A 26,116-nucleotide genomic window follows, 5' to 3' on the forward strand; every position below is an offset into this window, starting at 1 on the left:
GCAAAAGATAATGAAGGAAAATGAAATGATAATGATTTGAAACACACAAATAGAATCAATACATTAGAGAAGTGTTCAGTTTCAACAATTGGAGCAATCAAAAAACATAGCATTAAAAAAAAACACCTGAAGATTGTGTTTGATTAGAAAGTCCATAATAAATGTAAAGGGGTGATTTTAGTTTAATAGTAAGGATGGATGAGTTAGCAAAGGATTAAGAGAAAACTAAGAAGGTAAACAAAAGAAGTTAGTGCCTTCACCCATTTACAATGTTCACTCAGAACAACTTGGAGAAAATGGTATGGGAGCTAAAGGGAGACCTGAGTGTATTTAAAGGGAGAAAACAGGGCTTCATTAGCTCTAAATAATTAAATACAGTTTATGTTTTACAGTTGAGAGAGTCGGACTGCTAATAGGTATGTTTCAGACCTAAGTTAGGCACTTTGGGGGAAGGAGAGTAGGGGGAACCTGATTTCTGTCACTAAGGAACAGAAAGAAATTAATCTCAGGCCACTTTTTTTTGGTATCATACTCAGCCCCTATGCTCAGTAGTATGTATGTAAAAGGTACTTAGACCTTGATAAGTGAAAAGGCAAAAAGCCCAAATGATAAGTGGTACTAAAATATAAAACAACAAAGCGAATAAGTCATTGAAATTGAAAATAACTTAAATAAAATCCAAACCCAAAATACAAACTTTAAAAAGTATAATTGATAAAGACATGAAATCCATGTGATGTGCAAAGTGATTAAATTTTTAAAAGTATAACACAGGTTTTATTTTGATATAGCCACCATCATTTAATACAGGATTTACTGGATTATCTCTGCCGAGGAAATAATTTCCTCCTCTAAAACATTCATAAAATTAATGACTTGTATATCTAATAGTTGAGAAGTTAAATGTCTTCACAATTTTTTAGTATGAAAAGCAACGTTAAAAATAAGTGGAGCATCAAAATATTTTATTTCAAATTTACTTTATGCCTGATCCAATATGTAAATGGAATCATATTCACATTCTATAAGTTTCTGAATTTCATTTTCCTGTTTTCTTTATTTTTATGAGCAACTTACTTTATTTTGCATCTGTACCTTTGACATTGATTAAAGCTATATAAAAGCCATGCAGTTTATTTACAATATTGTACATTAACTATGTTTGAAGATTACACAAACATTTCACAAAACTATAACTAATATGGAAAGACATGTGAAATACATTTTTTAGGGGCTTTAAAAATTTTAAGTGAAGAATTTTGCAAAGATTATTTTGGTTTATAAGTATTATTCAAACACTGCACTCGCTTGAAATTAAGACTGACAAAAAATGCTATTGAGTTGAATTTCAACAAATGAAAAACTAAAAATGTTTAGCTAAAAGATAAAATACCATGTAGCTGAAATACAACCATGTAGCACTGGGAATTTATAAAACAGGAAAGAAAGATTGGTTATTCCTTAAAAGTCTTTCATGAAGAATAGGCTCTCAGTAATAGTCTATAAAAACATTAAGAAATAAAGTTTCTCAAATTATGTTCATTATCAAAATTATGTTTTTAGTAGTGACGGAGCTGTGAATTTTGAAGATTTATTGTCCTGTAGGAGAAGTCTCAGTTCTCACTTTTGAGGAATGGGCATAAGAGGTGGGGAGAGAGGAAAACCAATTAATAAATTTAGATTCAAGTAAAAGATCCTGGTACAAATATGAACACAGAGTGGAGAGCTGCAATAACTTGCAAGTCCACATACTTTTAGTTGTATCCTTACAATAGGTGTGTAAACTTTAGGTTTGTTCAATTTAAGATCTCCTCTCAAGAAGTAAATACCTTATCCTTCAGTTTAAAAAATATCAATAGGTATTTTTTTTTTCTTCTCCAGCTGTATCTTTCAGTTTTTACTGCTTTGGCTGAAGCACATTTAGATATTCAGACTGCCCCAACTGATATGTTGTGTTCCTTCCACAATCAACATACTGGTACCTCTCCTGGGATATCTGTTCAGAGTGTCCAAAGTATGTTGTTGTCACAGTGACTCTAAAAGTCAAATAAATGGGGGGAGAAACAATGAATAGGTATATATAAAAAGTTTTCTAAAGTGAGAATACTTTTATACATCAAAATTCTTTTTTTTTTTAACATCAAAATTCTTTACAGAAAGAAATTATTAGACTAATGGTAACTTCACATTCTGGACATGGACCTCTTACAGAATAGTTCCCCAACAGGCAACAGATATACTGGCTGAGCAAGCCCTATCCAAGTAATTCTATACAACAAATGTAATTTTTTTCAAAATACCTATCTTTAGTTAAAAATATATGAGTTCATTACACTATTAAAAATAATCATATAGTTCGCTCATCATAGGAAGAGTTAATCAAATGTTAGCTAATGGCCCAAACACCAAATCTATAACCCACAATGCTTTAACAGCTTAGGATAATACCCAATTTAAAAAAACAATAGCATTATTCCTCCTCACTGTTAATGAGGATGTTAATGAATTACTTCTCCTCACTAATGTTAATGATCATTTACTACAGGCAGCAAGGAATCTGAAGTTTGAACAAAGAAATTCTCTTTCAAAAAAAAAAATCATACTCACTGCATCATGAGTACTATGTTATGCACTTTGATGGATAGCAGTGTACAGAAATCACTGTTGAAGAAAACACAATGTGAATAAATGCAACCTCTGACATTATAAAAAAGTTTAATTACAAAAAAAGATTCTTCCTATGTTAAAACTAACAGAGATACTATTACAAAGATAGAATAGGTAAGCATTTATTGGTTTGGCATTTTCTATACCTCAAATAATAATGGTTAATATTTTCATGATTTCTTATTCTAAAAACAATATGATTTCCTATTATAGTAGTTATAGAATTGTTTTAACAAATTATTTCTACTTTTTGTTCACCTTTTGAAATTTTACTAACCAGTTTGTTACTCAGAAATTCTACATCAGGCTGATATGAAAAGATGATGAAAATTTACCATTATTTTTTACTTAACAAGAATTAATAATCCTTTAGAACCAATTTAAAAGCTTTAGAACTTCAAACCAACACTAGGATTTAGAAATTATTAGCATTAGTCCTCCTACAATAAAACATAAACAAATACTAGAATATATGAAAATATAGTTTTCGTAACATAGTAAACAAGTGATATGGTGCATATGATCCTAATTATAAAAAAAAATTATATGTACAAGTATATGTATATTTTATATATTGAACAGGGAGAAGCGAAGAACAAAGATGAGCAGAGGCCAGAAGCAATGTTCCAAAATGTGGTTTTCTGACTCTAAGATTATGAGATATTAAAAAAAATAATTAAATACACACACACACACACACACACACACACACGCACACTAAGGTCAGACAATTAAATTCATGAACTTTCCACCATGTAAGTGCACGTGGAAAGTTTGAGAACTTAATTGTCTGACCTTTCGTGTGTGTGTGTGTGTGGTGTGTGTATTCAGTTCTTCAACTTTTATAATTTAAGGAGAAAACTGTTAAAAATCAGAACTTACAACATGTAACTCATTTCCTCTGCTATGATAGTCGGTACTGTGTAATCAATCTGAAAGGCAAAAATGAAAATAAACCAACAGAGAACAGGATCAAAATAGCAAGCATCTCATAACTTCAAAGAGTTCCGAAATCTCTCCTTTTATAAGTATGATACTAAGACTTTATCTATACATGCATGGGATACATCTCAAAGTCAAGTTTTTAAAGAAACCCTCTCCTCCCTCAAGTTAATATGATAAACAAAGTTCAGACTCATTAACTTCCCCAAAGTATTTCATGACTGAAACTTACTTGTTTCATATCCAGTGGACCAATATTGGTTATGTTGTTTAAGCGGGACTTTCCAATAACTGTTTTTGAAAACTGAACTTGTGCAGTGATATTTTCAACTTCAACAGAATAATAGTTATTATTTGTTATATTTAGTGTGTTCTGCAAAAGAAAGGAGGAGAAAATGTACGAGTTACATGAAAATAAGCCTAACAAATATGTATTCAAAATTAATAAAGAAATTAACTTCAGTTGTAGCCATGCTTCATTTAATAGGAGGAAAAGAAGTATTAATACAAATGTTAAAGAATATTAAATGCACTGATTATTTGGTTTTATACATGAGTACTATGCATACAATATGCTATAATAATAAACATAAAATAATAAAATAAAAAATAATAAACATAAAATAATAATGAACATAAAATTAAAAAAAAATTTGGCCCAGAAATGTATGGTGCAGGAATATACAAAAATGAATGTCAGAAAATATATTTGTGGCCTTAGCAAAAATTGAATAAAAATAATTTTGAAATTTCATCTAATTTTTTACTAAATGTTAACATGTAGCTATCTCTACTGATTCTATTAATAAGGTATTTCCTATTCTAATAAATACAAAGATGGCCATTTAAAATGTTAAACAGTACTTAAATAAACTTTGTGTTTAAAAGAAATCAGTGTTTTAACTTATATATGAATAGAGATTTCCACCAGGTCACTAAGGAGAAAAAATGGAAAGATTCTAATCTCTTTGGATGGAAAGAAATGCACATCACTTCTATGCGTAGGTAAGAGCTAGGGCCAACTTCTACGACTCTAATTCACAACTGTCTCAAATGGTGTACTTTAGAAAACAGCCAGGAAAGTAAGAAAGAAAAAATGTTAAGTCAAGAAATAACAGATAATAAATAAAACACCTAAAACAGTCACAGCAAAACAAACCATAAACTAAATCAATAGACAAATGGTAAATCTTGAAGAAATGTTTATAAGGCATACAGTAATGGTTACCATCTATACAAAGGGCCCTTACAAACTGAAAAAAAAAAAAAAAAAAAGACAAAGCCTTAACAGGAAAAAACAAAACAAGAGCAAAAGATATGAGTAAACAAATCAAGAGTACAAATACAAATGGCAGAAAACCACTTAAAATTCTCAAATTCATTTATAACCCCGAAAAAGTTGATTTAAGTAAAAACAGAATATTGCTTTATATCCATTAAACTAGTAAAACTTGTAGAAAGTGACAAATTCTATTCCTGGATATAATATGGGCAAAGGACATATTTTTACATTTCTAGTAAATATATAAAGCATTACAGTCATTTTGATAAGTAACCTAGCGATAAACATTAAATATATATATATATATATTTTGACCTAGCAATCCTACTTCTGAGCATTCATTACACAGATATAAAAACATTAGGATAATAATGAGTGTTCTTTGTAGTGGAAAAAAGGTGAATGCCCATCCATAAGGGGAATGAGTGAATTAATAATATTAAGTCATTACATGGAATATTATGTAGCCATTAATAAGAAAGGATTAACTCTAAGCCAGAAAATTAGGAGAGATTTCTACAAGGTATTAACAAGTGAGAAAACAAAGGTGCATCAGAGATAAAAAATATGTTGTTGTTTTTTTGAAACTAACTTATGACCTAAGAAAAACTGATCATGTGAGTTTATAAGTTAATATGAATATGGAGAAAGATATAGAAAGAGAGAAAACAGTTTTAGTAAAAACAGAATAAAGAAAAGAATGTGCTAGCAATCAGGAACTATCTGATCACATTTATGCATTCATTTAAATTATTATTGTTACAAATGTAGAAAACATTCTTAAAGTTCCATATAATAGTAGAAATAAGTTTTATCTAAATATGTAAACATTTTTTCACCTACTTAGCTTCTAATACTTATGTCAATTTCATTTCTAGACATTTTAGGAAAGGGATTGTTGATCTGAGGTCAATGGACCTCCTTCTACAGACCAAGGAATGGGATTCAGGAGAATCTTGGAATCTTTCGTACATGCAAATAATGTTGGCATATGCCTTTATCCAAAGTGTCATAGCTTTCATTAGAATATTAAAGGGATCAGTGATACAAAACAGGATGAGAATAAAAATACATATGAGAATTAGAAAAAGATATATTAGAAGATAAAAAGAAAATAAGAAGACAAGAAAAAGTAAGATAGGACAAAAAAGTTTAGTACTAAAGATGATATATTTTTTTACTGAGAGCAATGAGAATCCATTTATTTTATAAGTCAAGGGACCACAATTATTAGCTTTCAAATAATGATGACTTATTATCAAAGAGCTTAAACTCTCCACGATCTTTAATTGGCAAATTTACTTTCAGAAATTTATCCTAAAGAAATGATCTGAAATGGAAACATTTCAGCGCAAAGATGTTCTCTGAATAAGTATTTGTTTAATAGCAAACTAAATATTTATTTAGAGAATGGTTGAGTAAATTGTAATATGGCCATGTAAAAGACTACACGCAATCAGTTAATATGGGAAAACGTAGTAAAATCTCAGTTAAAATGTGCCTGTGTGTATCCCCTATATACATATGAAAAAGTCTGATCACATTTGTACATGTATACGTGTATACAAATGTATACATGCATCGTTAGCAAATGTATGTATATGTTAATGTACCAGTACATCTAGATACCAGTACAAATGTTTATGCATTAGTCGTTTCAAATATCTTATAATTATAATTAAATATTTTCATAAGTAGAAAGACAATAAACGGCACTAAAAATAGTACAAATATATTCAAAATACTGACAGAGGATCTATAAAAATCTCAGCCTCTTATCTCAATGTCAACTAGAACGTAATGTTCATTGTATTTCATGTTTAATGTTCAGTCTTTCTCAATTTAGTTAAGTGCAAGTTCTCAAAATATGGGAATTCCTGAATAATTAATTAAAATAGAGTATTTACATTTAAATACTCTTTCTGGTATTTTAAAGGGAATGTCACGTGACTTTTATTATTTTTTACTATAAGCTTACAGTATTTAACACTACAACAGGATCTAGAGATCTGTTAACTATGGCAAAAACTGTATTTTACAAAATGCAAGGCAGTGAAAATATGACATTTATAACATTTATCCAATCAACTATGTTGACATCTTGCTAAGAGCTATTCAGAGTCAAACGTTGGAAAATAAACAGACTGTGTGTTTGCCAGCAATTAATTGTTTAGTTCATTTTACGCCCCAAAGGCATCTTCAAATGCTGATTCTGTATACACAATTGCCAGTGTTTACAATTTGTCACTTTCAGAACCAGAAACGATAGAGAAGGTCACCACAGCACACAGAAAGGAAACCGACCAGTGTCACATTTAACATTCTCTCAACAGAGACAAAGGTGCAGCTTAAAATCATACAAGAATGAAGTATTTTTAATATAAATTTTTACTTACCGTTATATTTAAATATATTGTACGCTTTTGAAAATCATAACTGACATATGCTGATTTTACACCAATGTATTTCACGTCAATAGAGCGAGGGAAAAGGAAAAACACAGCCAATCCAGAAATCAGCAGACAGACAAACACAGAAGCCATCACATACAGTTTTCTGAAAAGGAAAAGAAAGTATTTAAATACATGTGCATCAAAATTTATATAATAAACATTTAGAGAGTATGTTTTCAACTTAAATTTTCCCCCCTATTATTATACCAGCTGGATAAGATGTATTTTACCAACTTTCTACATTATAAAAATATTGAGTAGGGTTGGGTCTGAGTCTATTCATCTTAAAATGTACTCCTTTAAAGCTGCATTTATCTTATTGGAGACTAGGATTTCGGGCTTATTATAGCTAGAACATCACTAAAGTTATTCCTAAACTGGGCTGCATGTTAGAATCAAAATAGGGAGCTTTATAAAAATATAAATTTTAAGACTTCCTTCTGTATTCATGGAAACAGAATTTTCACACGTGAATTTTGCCATCATGATTCCCTAAAGTGACTACTCATCAGAACTACCTCTGAAACCCTTAAAATAATGATAGCCACATGCCTCGTTAATTTCACCCCAAGTTTACAGCCATCCTCTGTTCTTATACAATGCATTAAAAAACACAGCACTAGGAATATCCACTTCTATAGTTCTAAGATTATTTCTCTAGTTTCTGAAGCTTTTCTCTCCCATATCCATATTCTCGCTCTGTGCTAACTGGATTCTACCCCAAACAGGTTTTTCCTTAGGATGTACCTGTCCTTTTGCAAGGGGTTTTGTAGAGTTTCCTTAAGGTCTTTGGGGGCTTACAATGGTCCAGTTCCTTCTGACCTTCTCATGGCCCCTCAGAGGGATCTCTTTTTTGGTACTCTATCCAAGCTAGAACATGCAGAGTCCTCTAATTTTAACAGGTTATTTTCAGGTATTTGCTAGAAGTCCCCTGAGTGGGGTCCTCTTCTTCTGAGGTTAACGTATTTGCATTGGGTGTCAGGGGTCTTAGGTCTCTTAGGAACTCTGTTTGCTTCCCTTCACAACTTCCATACAGCTGCTCAGCATGTTTGAGTCCTTGCTGTCATATGGTTTGAATACCCATTTTTACTTTGGGGCTAGTTGGAACACCTTAACACCCATTTTGATATAAACATGTTGTCTCCATGTGTGTTTCCTACTGCTATTCTAGGTTTGCCTGTTGTGGTAAATAAATTTGAGAAGGTTTAGACACTATGCTGCTTTCAAGACCTTACCTCAATAAAGAACCCTTTTTTTTTTTAATGACGCAAAGCATATAAGCATATATTAATAACCTGATAGCATTTTACCTTTTAATAGTGTTAACTAGAATAATGATTATACATAATTTGTAAAGCAAAAAATTTAAAAAAAAATGCCATTTTCTTATAATCACTTACGTTCTCCTTGGTCTCAATCTCTGATCACTGTATGGAATCAATGCCACCAGCTGGTTTTCTTGTCCTAAAAGTGAAAGAAGTAGGTTTAAAATTTTTAATTAACATGATTAATTAAATATATAGTAGCTCCTCATCAAAGTCTGGTTTGGAGAGACCAGAATACCACCATCTCATCTGGCTCTCGTCTCATTCCTTTAGTAAATTGCTCTCAAAATCTTCAATTATTCAGTAGATGTTGAGTTCTAGAGCAGACCTTATGTTTTTTTCATACCCAGATGTCTAGCTAATTGAAATAGTATGAAGAATGAGAAAGAGTAATTCTTTCATTAAAAAAAATAATTAAAAGTTTCATCTATCAAAAGACTTGAATTAACCAGGCCTTCCTTCAACCCCCTAGTTTTCCATTAAGACTTCAAGTTTGTTGTCTGGATGACAGCAGAAGAAACATATTGCTTCCTGTGTATCTTGATATCCTTGTAACAAGAGGTTCCTATGCCATCCCCATTGAAACTGACCAAGTGTCATGCTTCAAAAAACCCTATGTAACGATTCTTCCAGGACTCTTTCAGGCCACACCCCTCTCTACCTTAAGTCACTTCAAAATGCATCATTTATTTCTTGGGTTGAGCTATATCCACATACTTTAATGGATAAATGGATCTTTAAATGCCAATTTTTCCAATCTTATCAGAAGTTGGCTCTTCGCATGAACTATTAAAGCACTACAGTCAAATTCTCTTTTAAAGCTTCCCGTTACGCTTCCACTATTCCTCCCTGCCCTTTCTACAAATCTCCTCTCATTTACACTACACCCACCACACCCACATAGAAATATACATATGTGTATTATGTATATATGTCTCTCTCTGTATATATATCATCTTGCTTGGTGGTATTCATTTAGCTAAACTACAATTCTGGTTAAAACCAACCCTTTAGTTACTATGCCAAATACACACAGCTGAATGTGGATAGAGAAAAACATACAACTATGCGGTTTCATTTTAGATCACTAATCGCACGTGGCCCTTAATGATGCCAGCTATCATACTGTATTTCCCACTTTCAATCTGACATCCAAGACCAATCACAATTTCATAACTTCAACTTTCTTTCTGAAAACTCCAATACCTTCATCCCTAACCTCATTCTTAGGTCACGATATGGCAAACAGAAGAGAACTTCCACAAGCTCCCATTACCACACTCACCCACCTATTTACTTCTGTGTCCACACTCTCTACCTTCTCTCTTGTTACTAAGAATAAAGTGCAGGTGCTACTCTGGAAGTGCAGCCCTGTGTACTTGTGCCTAGATTTAATAATTCTCCCGTTTCCAGCATTACCAATGTTTTTTTCTATGGATCACTCTCAGTAGCATACAAACATAGTAATCACTGCATCTTTAAAAAAAAATCCCTCTCCTGATCTCAGAGCCCCTTCCAGTTATACTGTTTCCTCCTTTTTTGTACAGCAAAACTCCTCAGAAGAACTACTATCCCACTATATAACTTCATTCCTCCGATGCTTTTTTGGTCCCATTCAAACATGATCTGCATGCTTATGCAGGCTAACAAAACTGCTCTTTGAAAGGTCTCCAGTAGCCTCTAATCACCAAATCCAAGGTCAGTTTTCTGCCCTCGCATTAACTGATCTATCAGTAGCGTCTAACATGGTTGATCACTCTCCTTTTTGGTGCACATTTTACATTTGTCTTCCCGGATAACACTGAAACAGAGATTTCTTCCTTTTACTCTAGCTGCTCTTTTTCAGTGTCTTTGCTAATTTTTTCTCATGTAACTTACCTCAAAATGTTGTAATGCCCCAGGTTTCAATGATAGGGTCTCTTCCTTCTTCTTTTCACACAGATGAACCTGGTGTTCTCATCCAATTTAGCTTTAAATATCATCTACATACTAACGACTCCAACCTACACCTTGCACTTGAATCCCAGGCCCTTATTATAACTAACTACCTACTGAACATATCCACTTAGGTGTCAAATATACATCTCCAAAGGTATAAAATTAAAGTTGAGCTCTTGATCTCTCCACTGCCATACACACTCATACCCTTTCTCCATTCTGACAAAGAGCTACTTCTTTCTTCCAACTGCTCAAACAAAAACACCTTTGGAGTCATCCTTGATTTCCTACTATCCAGAACATACTTTCAGGCTGCCAAAAAACCCCACTGGCCATACCTCAAAAATATACCCAAATAATTCTCCCCCTCCTCCCAGCCTGGTACATCAATCCCTTTGACTAAAATAATCTTTTTATTCTCAAACTGTTCCTCTGCCTGCAAAGATAAAACACTCACATTCAAAGGCCAACTCAAATATAAACTTGCCCAACTGCAAGACATTTATCAGAGTCTCTGATGGACCTTATACTGTCACTTTGTCCTTCCCTCAGCGTCTCTCTAGAGTCACATATCAATTTTGACTAAGCAGAAAATGAGAATAGCACAAGGTACTTTCATTATTTCTATTGTTGCCACTGCTACTAAAGTAGCCTACAAATAGCACAGGGGGAGTATTCCCTTCTGACTTCCCCTGTGATAAGCCAAATTTGTTTCCTATTTAGCTCATCTTCACATACCATCCCTCTTTGTGTAGTTCTTCTTATGCAAGTGTCTGGAATCATTCTTTAAAGGGAAAACAATACAGTAACACATACCCCTAGGAATTCTTCCTGTTCCTTGACAAGTGGGGCAAGTGACGCTATCTCTTCCTGTAAATTCCACATATGGAAACTGAGAGACATCTCCATTTCTTCCATCTTCATTATGGACTTCATTATTAACCAATCCATTCCTCATATGATCAGTTGATGCGACTCCACCGTAAGCATCTTCTTTATTTGTATGCAAAGGCAAATGAGAAAAAGACTTTCCCATGTCTAAAGAAAAAGAATAAACTTACAGTAAACTTCAGGAAAAAATGTATACTCAAAGACATTGAGAGATTTATGCCAATCTAATTAATTTAGAAAAAACTTCAAAGGAATGTTCAAACAATTTTGGGGATTAGAATTATAGTCAATCAAAGTAATAGCTAAAATATGGAAGCCATTTACTAGAGTCCAAAAGTGTTTTTCCATCAAAATATTATGAAATGATATAGTATCAGACTTGTGATGAGACTGGGCTTTCAAACAACATTAAAATTTGACAAAAGCCTACACTTTCTTAGGGTTCTCTGAAAAGTAACATGGGCTTACAGTTTCCTGGAATAAGCCAAAAACACATTTCACCTTTAAACCAATTAGCACTGAAGGTAAAAGTTGCTTTGGGCAGACTGACTACAGTTAGCCATTATTAGTTCAGAGTAGTATTTTTCATCCTTTTAAAATTCAAGCCCTTTGGTGATCAATAAAATCCACAATTCTTCTCATCCTCACATTTCTTGCTTTAGACATTTTAACACTTGCAACAAAAAGAACTCAAAAACCAAATTCTGGGGGCCGGCCCGGTGGCTCAGGCAGTTGGAACTCCGTGCTCCTAATGCCAAAGGCTGCCGGTTCGATTCCCATATGGGCCAGTGAACTCTCAACCTCAAGGCTGTGGGTTCAATTCTTTGACTCCCGCAAGGGATGGTGAGCTGTGTCCCCTGAAACTAACAATGGCAACTGGACCTGGAGATGAGCTGCGCCCTCCACAACTAAGATTGAAAGAACAACAACTTGACTTGGAAAAAGTGCTGGAAGGACACACTGTTTCCCAATAAAGTCCTGTTCCCTTTCCCCAATAAAATCTTTAAAAACAAAAACAAAACAAACAACACAAAACAAATTCTGCAGATTTTTCTTTCATTTGGCAGTAGGCAGTTAAAATTATGAAATGAATATTCCAAAATCTTGAATTTACCAATACAAAGCAGAAAAAAGATTAGAATATTTAATTTCAAAATTTTAGGACAGTATCAAAACATTATCATGGGGAAAATTAAATATGAATTTAAAGCCAAGTATCTAAATATAATTAGTACACCAAAATAACCTCCTTAGGTAAGTAATGCAGTAACACTGCAGTTAAGGCCATACAATTTTAAAAATGAAAATAAGTGATATAATCCAAACTGCTGATATTAAGAGAAAATAAAAAGATAAAGTAGAATTTAAAAATAAAGTATATCTTCACTTTCTAAATTTGATTATATATTTTTAACAGTTCCTAAAAATAGATTATAGATACACGCACAAAAAGATAAATACTTCTTTAAAAATTTTTCATTGACTGCAAAAGGAAAAATGACAGTCAAAATAATTCAATTTATCCTTCAAAAAAGGTTTGCTTTCTAAAACTGGTGTGCCGTTCACGTGTTGGGGTCATTCAAACGTAGTGTAAGCATCAAAACAAAACCAAAAACAGCTATACTTAAAATTGTAGAATGATGAATAAAGATGCGCATTTTCACTATGACAAAAGTCTATGCACATATTGTCCACGTGAGTTCAGAAATCAATGATTATGTCTACAAATGCGTTTGATTCAATGACATTAAATCCCAGCCAAAGGAAACCTGCCAGTCACAGGTGGTTCAGGGGTTAATTAACATCACTGTCGTCACACTGGATAGCCTTTGGGGGAAAACACAAAGAAGGCAACACCGGTGGCTCTCTGGGCTTCACCTAACATTTGTCTTGATAGTCTGCCTCTGACAGGTGTTTGTTTCATCAAGGCTATGGACTAGCGCCAGACTGTCAGATACTGTGCATCCCTGCCCTTCCCACTGGATTTTCCTCAAAGCGCTAATAAATTCAACCACTTTTATTCCCGAAGGCTGGCTGGTGCATACACATGTGCTAGGCCCTCTTCTCTTCTCTATGCTCAGTATTTGTATCGCAGTCTTTTAAACCAATACAGATCTCAGACTCAGTACGAATAGAAAGTATAGCACCCCATCCAACTTAAATAGGTCGTCATCTTCTATGATATGGAAGCCAGTCCCTTCGTAAGCTACACAAACAACACAACCCAGCATACACTGGAGAGGTTCAAGATCCAGGCAACCGTGCAAGAAAACTCAAGAATAGCAAAATCAGGGGCCACCTGGCTACACAAGTTGTTGGGGAGCTGGAATCAGCCCCGTGCGTGGGGTTTGGGCCGAAGCCTGGAGCCCCTTGGCAGGAGTCTGGGTCCGTGTAGGAGGAGGTGACACAATACCTCCATCAACACAACCCAGAGCGCCTCCCCCGTCGTCGGGCGGGCCCAGCTCCCCGGCGGCCTCCCCTCCTCCATCCCCTCGGTTTCTTCCAAGGCGTCTGTGCTCGGCCCCGCTCCGGAAGGGGACCTAAGGCCTGCGCGTCCGGGATCGCTCACCGGCACGCCCGCGGGGCGCTGCGCAGTCCCGGGCTGCTCCGGCGCGGACGGGCCTGAGGACAGGGTCACGGAATCCGCAGTCCCCGGGGCCAGGGCTGGAGCGACAGGCCTGCAGCAGGGTCGCCGCGGAGTTGGGAAGGAGGGGCAGCGCAACGACAGCATCAGCTGACGGCCAACCCCGTAGCAACCTGTGCTCGCGCCTGCGCAGAGTGCTTTCGCAGGTGGGAGGCCCAGGGGCGTGCACGACGCATGCGTCCTGGCTCTTCCGTCCTAAAACCCGGAAGCGCAGCTGCTGTACTTGTGCGCACTTCTGGTTGCGTTACCTTGGTCTCTCAAGACTTAAAAGGTAAAAATTGGCCACCCTCGCCTTGAACAATGTAATAGTAGTGTCTTCTACGCTTCCCCACCCCCGCTGTCAGGCCATTTTCTTTTGCAAAGGGGAAAAACGTGCCCTGTCTGCCTTAGCCCTCAGCTGAACCGTCTTGTGGTCCCCGTTCCATCCCTTACACTCAGGACCCTGGGAGTGGGATAAACTGCATGGTAGACTCACGTCTGGCAGCCGAGAAGTCCCTCTTATTTTAATTTGAACCTGTTGCTCAGTAGAAGGAAACTGGAAGCGGGCAGGAACCCTGTTTCTGTTTTGTTTGGTTTTGGCTTGTGTTGATTTGGGTTTGTTTTGTGTTTTTGTACATGGTGTCCCCTCACCCCCTCCCCCCACCCCCCTTAACTCAGGGGTTAGAGAAGTATGAGATCCCAGCTCAAATCCCAGTGTTTCAACTCTTCGCTGTGACTTGGGCTATTCTGTGTAACGTCTCAAAGGCTAGGTTATCTTATTGCTTGTAGAAAGTTTAAGATTTGATGCATTGTTATATTCATGGTTACAAGGAAGGAAGTGACTAATTATTTCTCTGTTCTGACAGGTGTATTTGGCCAATGGAATATGTAAAAGTAAGACATGCAATTCAAAACAATATACAGTTTATTATTTAGACTTATATATCCATGTGTGAAATAATGAGCCTTCTCACAATGTTGTCAAAGATGTAAACTTACATTTTCTGGCAAGCAATTAGGCAATAGGTATCAAGAATATTAAAGTTTTTAATTTTCACTCCCTTTACCCCAGCAATCCCATCCTTTGGAATTTGTCTGAAACCTAATGAGAACTCTAAACATGTTTTTTGTACAAAGTGTGTTCTTTTAATCTAAATGTCCAACAATGGGACTCTGATTAAATCATTTACAACCTCCTCTTTTAGCCCTTGTCTTCCAAAGGTGGGGAGGTGGACACCCTTCACTAGCATTGTTTGCAATTTCAAAATAAATAGCTTGGCTCAAGTCAGAATCATGGGACCTCCTTCTCCCAAGGGGAGGTGGGTAGGGAGAGATACACAACAATGCTTTGTATACATTTTCAAAGGTTCACAGGTTTTCTTGAAGTCTGTCCTTGAAGGCCAGATTAAAAACCCTGGCAGTAAAATTGCTAAGGATTTTGTGGCAAGAAAATGGGTTATAAAACCCAATTAGATAAAGATGGCTATATTTGAATCTCAGTCATTACCACAGTGGTCTTATATTTGTTAGCCATTATTTCTCCTCATCTTTAATAGTGGCTTTGGGAAACAATAATTATGAATTAAAGATACAGAGGCATAATTCACTCGTCGTATATCAATACTAGGTGATCCCACATTTCTTTATAGAAAACCTTAAATAGATTCAATCTTTTTTTGTTTTTTAAAGTTTTTCTCTTTCCTGTATTAAAAAGGTATCATTATTTAAATTGCAGTTTAACATTTAAAGGAGTTTCAATTTTTATATATGAAATGGGACACAACGTGGACACTGTTGAATCTGGCTATAGAGATTTGAAGTTGTCCCAATGGCTGAGGAGCAGTGGGGAAATATCTAAGTAGATTTAGGGTTTTCTGGTGTGGACATAAGAAACCTCCAAACCTGTAGAGAATTGTCATGAGTTTATTTGAGCCAATCTGATGACAATTTCCAGAAAGCAAAATCTCAACGGATTAAGAAAATGCTCTGGAGAATGGTTTTGCAGCTTATTTTATACTTTAGAATCAAAGGAGGTGAAATCCACTGGTGGTAGATTAAGGGAGCAGGAGAAAGCAAAGTGGGGAAATCTCTGGGATTGGATAAAAAGTAAAATGGAGAGACACACACTTTTATATTGGTGACTCTAGGATAGTTAATAATGAACATTTACAGCACATAGAGATGGTATAAGATATCAATGAGAGGTTTTGTGGTCTTGTGCTCTGGTGTAGTGGGTTGTGCCCTGAGGGGTCTAGAAAACAGGATTATTGTGACATTTCAAGGGTGTGTCACCTTAGTAAGCAAGACAAGCTTACTTAAGGTAAAGATTGACCTTTGTCAAGAAAGCTACAGGCCCAGAGTGTCTGCCTGCCATAACCTGCTTTTAGTAATTTTTATGTTCAGAGCATCCTATGTGATTAATTTCGGTCACTGAGATTGTAGAGGGCCATGCGGCCTCTCCTGAGCTTGTCAGGTTTAGTATGTGGCCCCTTTTTTCATCCACAGTGGATTGTCAGTTAAAAAATACCAATGCCCTAATAATGTAAGTGAGCTTCTAAATGTAATACAATGAATTTAAAGTAAGAGTGAATTAACACAAATCATATTAATTAAAATTTTAAAATTTAAGTCTTAAGGGAGTGCCTATATATACCTAGTATCCCCTAAGCTCAAAATAATGTTTTAAAAAAAATCTAGAGCCTGTAATTAAGTAAATCTGCCCTTTCTCATTTCATATTAAATTTGAGCTACAAATTGGAAGTAGATGAGAAACTGAATATATCTGAGAAGAGATCCCATGTGTATGAGTATAATTACCCAATGTTTCTCCCTAGTTCTTCATTCTTCCAGAGTTGCCCTTTCCATTGTGGGAGCACAAAACACAACTTTCCTACTGCCTTCTAAATTCTTCTAGTTGGGCTAATAAATTAACACGAGATGGATTAACAGGAGAAAAATGCTCAAAATTTGTTATGGATGTACCTTCGGGGGCGGCCATAAGAATGAGACCTGAAGTTGCATTGGGCAGTTGAAGTTTGCATACCAGTTAAGGGAGAGGGTCAAAGTTTCGGAGTCTTTTGTTTCTTAATTACCAGCTTAAAATCAATAGTGCAAAAGGCATATTTTGAGGTGGCAAAACTTGGTCCCCTTCACTACTAACAGGCAAATAAAATAAGCTGAACTCCCTTCTCCAAGGAAGTGTACTCCCCACTTTTTCTAAAGATTTCTGAGAAGGAGGGCTTACAACTTTTTGATGATAATTGACTGTCATTATTTTATGTGTTCTGCTCCTGGCTGAAGTCTTAATCCCTTTGTGCTGTCTTATCACTGCTTCAGGATGCTTCTTTTCTCTCTACTTCTCTTTGCCACATGTTTAAACATGGTTCCTTTCTATCAGCTACAAGTTACCAAGAATTGAAAGCTGTATGTGCAACAGATTATTACCAGTGGTTTGTAGAAATTGAAAAAGTGGTTTAAGCACAAAAAAAGGAAATAACTTAAAACGGAATATCAGACATTGCTTTTTACTAAAGTTTAAAGTTCATTTTCTTCCAAGAGTCATAATGTAGTGATCCCCCTTCCTTCTGATCCCAGTATGCTCCAGGGGCCCTCCAGGAGTTCACTAGGGACCCACTCTTGACCCACTCCAAAGAGGTTTTCCCCAGATGCTTTACTGTAAGTCCTGGGGCCCAGGCTCTCCTTTCTCAAGCTGCTACAGATGAAAACAGAAGATTTCTCTTATACAGACCACTTTGGCTCAACCCGTATCTCAACCTGTTTCTTGTAAGAAAGACTAGCCTAGAGACCTCTCTATTATAACCAAAATGCCCCCTAACATTTGTTTCCACACAGCAGTACCCATCCAACCCTTTTAGAATGCAGTGACAGCTGCTGTTAAAATTTTGGAGTATTTTCTTCTTTTGTTTTCTATTCAAAATAGAATGACTAAAACATAAAAAGGACTAACTAGAGTTATGGCAAATCTTCCTCTGAAATGCCAATTATCAGGTCAGGCATTGGATGACAGTGTTTATTCTCTATATTAATGCTGTCTATCAAAACTATGAATGAGCAACAAAAGCAAGCCATACATATCATTTTAAATTTTCTAGTAGAAAAAGGAATTAATTTTTATAGCCCAGTATGCCTAAGACTTTATTTCAAAATGCGATCAAGATAAAAAATTAAAAGATATTTTACATTCTGTTTTTCATGTGAAGTCAAATATTTGCCCAATTCAATTCAGACTAGCTCTATTTGAAGAACTCATGTGGGCAGGACACATTATTTTAGACAACACAGCTAAATATAATAAAATACCAATAGAGTTCCTAGGAGTTTTTGATTGCACATAGTTTTAAAAGTTTTAGTTTATGGAAGAAAAGAATACCATTTACAGCTCATCTTAATTTGTATTAATATTTGTTTGCTAACCACAAAACTTGCTTTAATTTTCATTTTACTTACTTTTTCTTCCTAAAAGTGCTTTCTAAAGCTCCTCCCCACTATGACTCCTAAATTATGACAGTTGGTTACAGCCTGGCATATTAGCATTGTTACTTCTTATATTTTCCAACATGACACTCCTAACGCAGTGTCTTGAACCACAGAAATGTTGCAGGCAAGAATTCAAGCATGAGCCGGGAAATAAAGCAAAAGTAGTTTATTGAATAAAGATCCACTCTGTAAGCAGAGCAGAAGCTGCTGCCCATAGGCTAGAGGCAGTCCCCACCCTCCTTACAGCTGTGGTTTTTATTAGTTAAGCTTTTTAATGTGGGAATAAGGAGGAGGAATATTCTTATTCATTCTTAGAAGTGGTGAGCTTTTCCGGGAATTTAGCATACACCCCTTTTTTGTCTTTATGTGGTGCCCTCTGGAGGTGTCATGGGGCTGCTGATAGGTGCATCATTTAGCATGGAGATGTGTTTCCATGACTATAATGTGACTGGCGGTTAGTTGGAGGTGAATCTCCTAGTCGTCTTGTTCTTGGCCCTTCTGACTGCTTTCCTTGTTTCTTCTTGATTTACAGGTCCTTTGTCTTCAACTGGTAGTTAATGGTTTTCTTGGAGGCCCTGCCTCCTTCCTATCTCAGAAATGCATAGGATGACCAGATTAGTTTTAGATTTAAGACAAAGTTGTCAAGTAGAAGCTGGTATACCTGCAAGAGGTATGTCAGAATACATGTATTTAGTGTTCTGAGTACAACTTTTCAAAGTTCTTAAATATCACTGTGAAGATGTTCAATTCTGCTGATCTACCAGATTAGTTCAAATTTCAAGTACTAGTAATTAATAATGATCGTCTTAAAACAATGACAAATAGTATTAGAAGCAGGCATTGGGTATCAGTATAAGACAATGTGTGTTGAAGTCAGTGTTCAACTTTGAGCAGAAGCAATGTGTTATTCTGAGAGGCCATGTTTTATCTCTAAAAAATCAATCTCAAAAATAATATCTCTTCCTTCATATTACTGAAAATCTAATGAGGCAGACAGATAAATCAACAAAAACAATGAAATATGATAAGGTATGTGGTAATAGAAGTATGCATAGGAGAATATGATGTAACTGGTACTAAAAGATTGATAAAGAAGGTGAGATTTTTACACATTTGTAGATATTTTTTCATTTTTTTATTCCTTTAAAAAGTTTTATTGTGGTTAATAATGTTGTTAATAAAAAAGCAATAATGGCATACCATTAATGGTACATGTTTAAGTGTGTAATCTGAGCAATTTGTACATAGGAATATTCTTGCAATACCAAAATTATAATCAAAATAATGTACATATTTACACCACAAAAAATTTCTTTGTGTCCCTTTGTAATTGCACTCTTGCTGCTCCTCCAGTGATACAGTCTCTGCAATTATAGATTAGCTTGAATCTTAACAGAATTTTACATTAATGGAATCAAACATTATTTACTTTTCTTCGTCTGGATTTTTTTCATTCAGTCTACTTATATTGAGATTCATCCAATTTGTTGCAAGTGTTAATAGTTTGTTCCTTTTTATTGCTAAGTAGTATCCCCTTATAAAGATAGACCACAATGTGTCTGTTCACCTGTTTATGGACGTTTATCACTGAATAAAGTTTCAACTTTCTGGCTGTTACAAGCAAAGCTGCTGTGAACATTCATGTACAAGTCTTTCCAGACATGTTGCTTGCATTTCTTTGACTATGGTAAGTGTATGTTTAATGTTTTAAGAAACTGACAAACTATTTGCCAAAGTCATTGTATCCTTTTACATTCACACTAGCAGTGTTTAAAAGTTTTCTGTTGATCCACACCTTTGCCAGCACTTTGAATGGTTATTCTTTTTAATTTTAGCCATTTTAATAATAGATAAGTTGTGTTTATTTATGGTTTTAATTTGCATTTTCCTAATGGTTACTAATGTTGAATATCTTTTCAAGTGCTTACTTGCCATCTTAACATCTTAGGTGAAGATGGTAAAAATTCAAAATTTTACCAATTTTTATAGTTAGTTTTCTTTTTACTGAGTTATGAATGTTTTTGTATATTCTGTATACAGGCATGGATTCTAGATACAAGCATGGATTATGGACACAAGCATGGATTTGGATCAGACATGTGATGTGCAAAAATTTTCTCCCAGTGTGTGGTTGTCCTTTCATTTCCTTAACTATGCCTTTCAAAGAGCAGTAGTTCTTAATTTTGATGGAATCAAATTCATCAACATTACTTAAAGCCTAGTGGGGAAGAGAGTTAAGTAAATCAACAATTACAATGTAATGTGGTAAGTGCTATGATAAGGATTTGCATAGGAAGCATAGAGAAATAGAACTTGATTCAGACTCAGCAATTAATAAAGACTTTCTGAAGGAGGAGATACCTGAGGAGCAGCTAGCTAGCTGGATAAAGCTGGAAATGGAGTTGCAGACAAGAAAAGAACATGTGCACAGACTTTGTGCTATGAAAGAGTATGGTACATTTAACGATAAACATCTGTATGACTGAAGCATAGTCTAGATGTAAGGACAAAATAGAAAAAAAATGGCTGAAGACTGAGAAAGCAACTTAGTCATGAAGGAGCCTGTGCATTATGTTAAGGAATTAATGATAATGCTAATTATTTGGGTCATATATGCATTTTTGGAAGATCCTTCTGGAATTGTTGCTGAAAATGAATGGGGAATGGGAAGCAGAGATTTTGGAGGCTGGGAGACTAGATAAGTATGAGAAGAATCATCCAGAACAAAAGTAATGATGTCTGGGATACAGAGAAGATTAATAGGTAGGAATAATTGGGAAATGGAATTGGCAGGATTTGGTTATCACTGAATATTTCCTGAGAGATTGTGAAAGGAGTTAAATATGAAATTTGGAAAAGGAGTTGTTAAGCCTGAACAGCATCAGTGATGTAGCTGAGGAGTAGGGGTGCATAATTTGAAGTTTTGAAATTTCATCATGTTTTATATATTCCCTAATGAAGTAGTGGAACGGGATCAATGAGATAGCTGGTAGACCAAACGATCAGTAAATAGTAATAACCACTGGCAGTCAAGGAATAGGTGAAGCCCACTATATTAAAAATATATCCTGATACGTTTTCAAATTGAAGATCACTTGGGATTTAAATAATACAAAGGGTGCCAAAAAGAGGCACATGCATTTTAAGAAAAGAAAAAACTATTAAAATTGTAACACTCAATATATACTGATAGCAAATGATGAACACAAGTCATGTGTATGCATTTTTTTGGCACCCCGGATGTATTCTCCTAGTATTAATATCTTAATTAGTATCTCCTATGTTTGTATTTTAAGGTTATGTATTAAATCAGACATTCAGACAGCAATCTCAGGTGAGACGATAAATTTAGTAAGTGACTTGGGAAGACAATGGGACTACTCAACATGGAGTTCTAGTAATTTGAGGGAAGGGGAAATGACAGATACGTTTTTCTTCAGAGGCCATAACTGTAGATGAAGTCAAAGAATGATTGGCAATTGATGCGTTCAGCTGGGCAATTTGTCAAATCTAAAAGGTCAGCCCAGCTGGGAAGTAGTTTCAGATTCCAGGGTTAGACCAGATGGTTAGTATTGAAGAAACAAAAGCTTTCAAGAAGAGGCTATCCTTAAAACAGTGCGAGAAGCCCTGAACAGACTACCAACATAATACAAGTTAAGGATCTAGGTAGAATGTTTGAGCAGTACACCTGTGGTAGGTGCTAATCCCAGAATGGAGCTTACTAATAAACCAAGGGTCTTTAAGGTAAGATGTACTTATATGTTTCCTACCAAAGGTCAAAATTGTTCTCCAAGTACTAGGAGGCCCAACTCTGAATAGATACAGAGGAAGGAAAGGAGGACTGGGGAATAAGTGACAAGGCCAGATAGAAGAGTCACGAGGGGATCCAGTAGCTGTTTACTGCATGAATCAAGGGAGGACGATGGGTCAAATGCAGTGAGTCGGGGAGAATAGGAGTAGTTTCAGTCTTGCAGTAAGTAATCATCACTACTTCTGAAAAGAGGAGATTCCAGAAACCCTGAAGGAGGTATTCTGAAAGGGTTATAAAATAAGAAAAATACAGAGTCCAATCAGGATTTATAAAGTTACAGGAGACGTGCTCTACTTCACAACAAGCATAAGCCAGAGAAGATTTTTAAAAGTCAGTTCAAAAACTTAAACTGAGAGCTGAGGGCACAAATAAACTTTAATGAACTTAAATGCAAAAGGAGAACTTCCTAAGAGAACAGAGAATGGCAGCTTCTTTCGGTTCTTACAGAACAGTTTATGGAACACTGAGTAACTTTTTACTGCATGATTGCACCATAAGCAGGGGCAATGGAAGGCCAGCCAAATGTTTAAATGGCTGTGTGTGGGCTGCAAAGACAAATTACAGTCTCATGGAACTCCAGTCAGAGTGAGTCTGCTCCCACCCTTCAGAACTGCTTTCCAAAGGCCTAAATTAAGTGTTCAAAAGTAGTGAAAGGCAAGGAGTGAGGCAGGGTCATTGGGAGCAATGCCTTTGAGGATCCCAGGCCTTCCTCAGGTGTACTGCTGCAGCCTTCTGAAGGCTGGGGGCAGGGCCATAGGACAGAGAGTTCTACTGAGACACGGAAAGACAGGCAAGACGTGGGAATAAAGAGAACAACTCCTGGACATTCTGGAAGCTCGGCTTTCTAGCTAAAAGAGTTGGAGATAATTAGTAGATGAGCTGTCAGGTACAAAGTTTAGTGGATGAACTGTCAGGTACAAAGTGATCTCCAGAGTTAAGCCAGTGCTACTAAGAACCCAAGGACATTTGAAGGAAATGGTGAACTGAATCTAATGAACACATCAACAAAACGCAGATTCAGCAAATCTGAAGATTCCGTAGACTCAGCCTTCCAAACAAGAGGCCTGATAGAAAAAGTGGCAAGATATATTTTAGAGTAAATATTATTTACTGTTCTTTTGTATACAGCATCTAGCATACAATAAAAAATTATGAGATATGTGAAGACACAAGAAAATGTGAGCCATGGCAAAAGAGAAAACAATTAATAGAGGCAAACACAGAAATGGACCAGATGTTGGAATTATCTGACAGGGACTTTAAAATCACTATGATAAATATGTTACAGGATCTGTAGAAAAAGTGGACAACATGGGAAATGTTAAAAAAATAGAAATGCTAGTAATACAATATTAGACACATACACAAAAAGTCACTGATAGGATTATCAACAAACTGGACACAGCACAGGAAGGAATCCATGAACTTGAGACAGGTCAATAGAAATTATACAAACCAAATGTAAAGATAAAAGAAAAGGGGCAGATGGAAGAAAGTTTCTTATATCTGCAAGATAATATCAAGTGGTTTTGCACACATGTACTGGAATCCAAGGAGAGGAAATAGAAAGGGGACAGAGGAAATACTTGAAGAGAAAAAACAAAAATCTCCAAAACTAACTGAAGATATCAATACATATATTCGGAAAGCACAGTGAATCCTAAAAAGCATAAATCGAAAGAAAAGCAAAGGGAATCGGCAAAAAAATCTTTAAACCAGTCACAGGAAAAAGATATACATGCAGGGAAACAGTGATAAGAAAAAAAATCACGTGTTTTTTATGTCAGAAATAATGGATGCCATGGAAAATTGAATGACATTTTTGAAGTGTTCTCAGAATGTAAGAATTTTATGTCAATTTAAATTCTGTATCTGGAAAAAAACAAGCAAATATTTCAGGCAAAATAGAGTGTATTCAGACAGACAAAGCTGAGCAAATTTATTTCCAGAACATCTCTAGCATATATTCTACAGGTTCTTCAGACTAATGTGAAATGATACCAGACAGAAGTCCTGATGCACGAAGTGTAGGAGGAATGTAAATTTAATTACTGTGTTGCACTGTTCTTATATTTTTCTTTACATAGTAATTTATTATTTGAAGATATACTTTAAAATTGAAGATACATAAAGGAAACGGGTAGGACAAATATACCATGAAAACAATTAGTATAAGAAAGATGGTATCACTATATTAATTTTAGAAAAAATAGACTTCAAAACAAAGATTTATTACCAGAGATACAAAAGCATATTCATGGTGGTAAAAATCTTCATTATTTAAGAAGCTATAACAATTCTCAATATGCATGCAGTTACTAACAGAACCTTAAAGCCACAAAGAAATATTTGACAGAATCAAATGGAGAAATAGACAAATCTACAGTAAATAATTGATATAAAAGTAGACAAAATTGGGAAAAATGTAGAAGATTTGAATAACACTATCTACCAACTTAACCTAATAGAGTTAATAGAATATGATATCCATCAACTAAAAGTAAAAATTCCTTTTAACTGCTCAAAGAGCATTCAATGTGATAGACCAATCATATGCTGCTAGCACGTGAGTCTCAAGCCATTTCAAAAGATCAGAAACAGAGTATATGTCCAGTGACCACAGATTAGAAATCAATAACAAAAATACCTGGAAAGTGCCAACATACTTAGAAGTTAATAATCCATGAATCATAGGAGAAACCAGGAAACAAAATGAGAAATATTTTGAACTTTGTTCGTGAGAACACAATATATCAAAATTTGTAGGATGCATCCAAAACACCAGTAAAATAAAATTTTCTAACATTTATTACTTACGTTAGAAAAGATCAAAGGTGTACAGTCAATTAGCTAAGCTTCCACATTAAGAAAGAAAAGTGAATACAAAATTAAATCCAACTTAAGAGAAAGGAAATAATACATAAAAAAGCAGAAATTAATGATAAAATAAACAATAGAGAAAATAAAAGCCAGTTCTTCAAAGTGATTAATACATGTAACCCCTAACAAAGAAAAAAATGAGAAATGTAAATTACCCAAATCATTAAATAATAAGGGACACAATAGGGATCCTACAGATGTTCATAATAAAGGGCTATTATGAAAAACGATTGATTCTCAACTGGGGACAGTTTTTCCCAGAGGGCAAATTTGGCAATAACAGAAAATAGTTTGGTTGTCACAACCTGGAGGAAATGGTGCTACTGGTATCTTAGGGATACAGGCCAAGGATCCTGCTAAACATTCTATAGGAACAGAACATCCTCCCATATCAAAGACCTGTCCAGCCATAATGCCCATCATGTTGAAGTTGAGAAACTCTGCTTTGTGTTAATAAATTCAATAAAAAGAATGAATTGAAAAATACAGCTTACTAAATTGACACATAAAGGAATAGAAAAATCTGTATAGCTCCATATAAAGAAAATTATTATTAAAACCTCCCAAAGAAAACTGAAATCTCAGATGACTTTATCAGTGAATTATATCAAATATTAAATGAAGAAATAAAACCAACCTTAAATAAATTCTTTTTAAAAATGGAAGGAACACTTCCCAACTCATTTTATGAAGCAGCATAACCTTGATATCAAAACCTGGTAAATAACAGTGCTGGAAGGAAAATTACAGATCAATATCTCCCATGATCATAGATGGGGAATTTGTTAATAGTAGCAAATTCCATAC

At 35.2% G+C, this 26,116-nt stretch overlaps 2 protein-coding genes across 2 annotated transcripts in view; one reads left to right on the forward strand and one right to left on the reverse strand.

Moving 5' to 3' along the window:
• Nucleotides 1-948: 948 nt before the first annotated feature.
• Nucleotides 949-14,272, reverse strand: TMEM106B (transmembrane protein 106B). The gene is made up of 8 exons (XM_081079272.1): nucleotides 14,068-14,272; nucleotides 11,424-11,645; nucleotides 8,745-8,808; nucleotides 7,288-7,447; nucleotides 3,842-3,982; nucleotides 3,550-3,599; nucleotides 2,608-2,661; nucleotides 949-2,036 (listed from the first exon to the last, which is right to left on the reverse strand). Exons 2-8 carry the CDS (start codon nucleotides 11,641-11,643, stop codon nucleotides 1,898-1,900), a joined length of 828 nt encoding a protein of 275 aa, XP_080935398.1. The 5' UTR covers nucleotides 11,644-11,645; nucleotides 14,068-14,272; the 3' UTR covers nucleotides 949-1,897.
• Nucleotides 14,273-14,278: 6 nt separating this feature from the next.
• The window catches only part of THSD7A (thrombospondin type 1 domain containing 7A), a 623,382-nt gene continuing 611,544 nt past the window's right edge, over nucleotides 14,279-26,116 (forward strand). Inside the window, exon 1 of the mRNA XM_081079273.1 lies at nucleotides 14,279-14,413. The gene's annotated coding sequence lies outside the window, so the exon portion shown is untranslated. The remainder of the gene's footprint in view (nucleotides 14,414-26,116) is intronic.

The sequence above is a fragment of the Rhinolophus hipposideros genome (genome assembly GCF_964194185.1).
Source record: "Rhinolophus hipposideros genome assembly, chromosome: 18".
Classification (NCBI taxonomy): Eukaryota; Metazoa; Chordata; class Mammalia; order Chiroptera; family Rhinolophidae; genus Rhinolophus; species Rhinolophus hipposideros.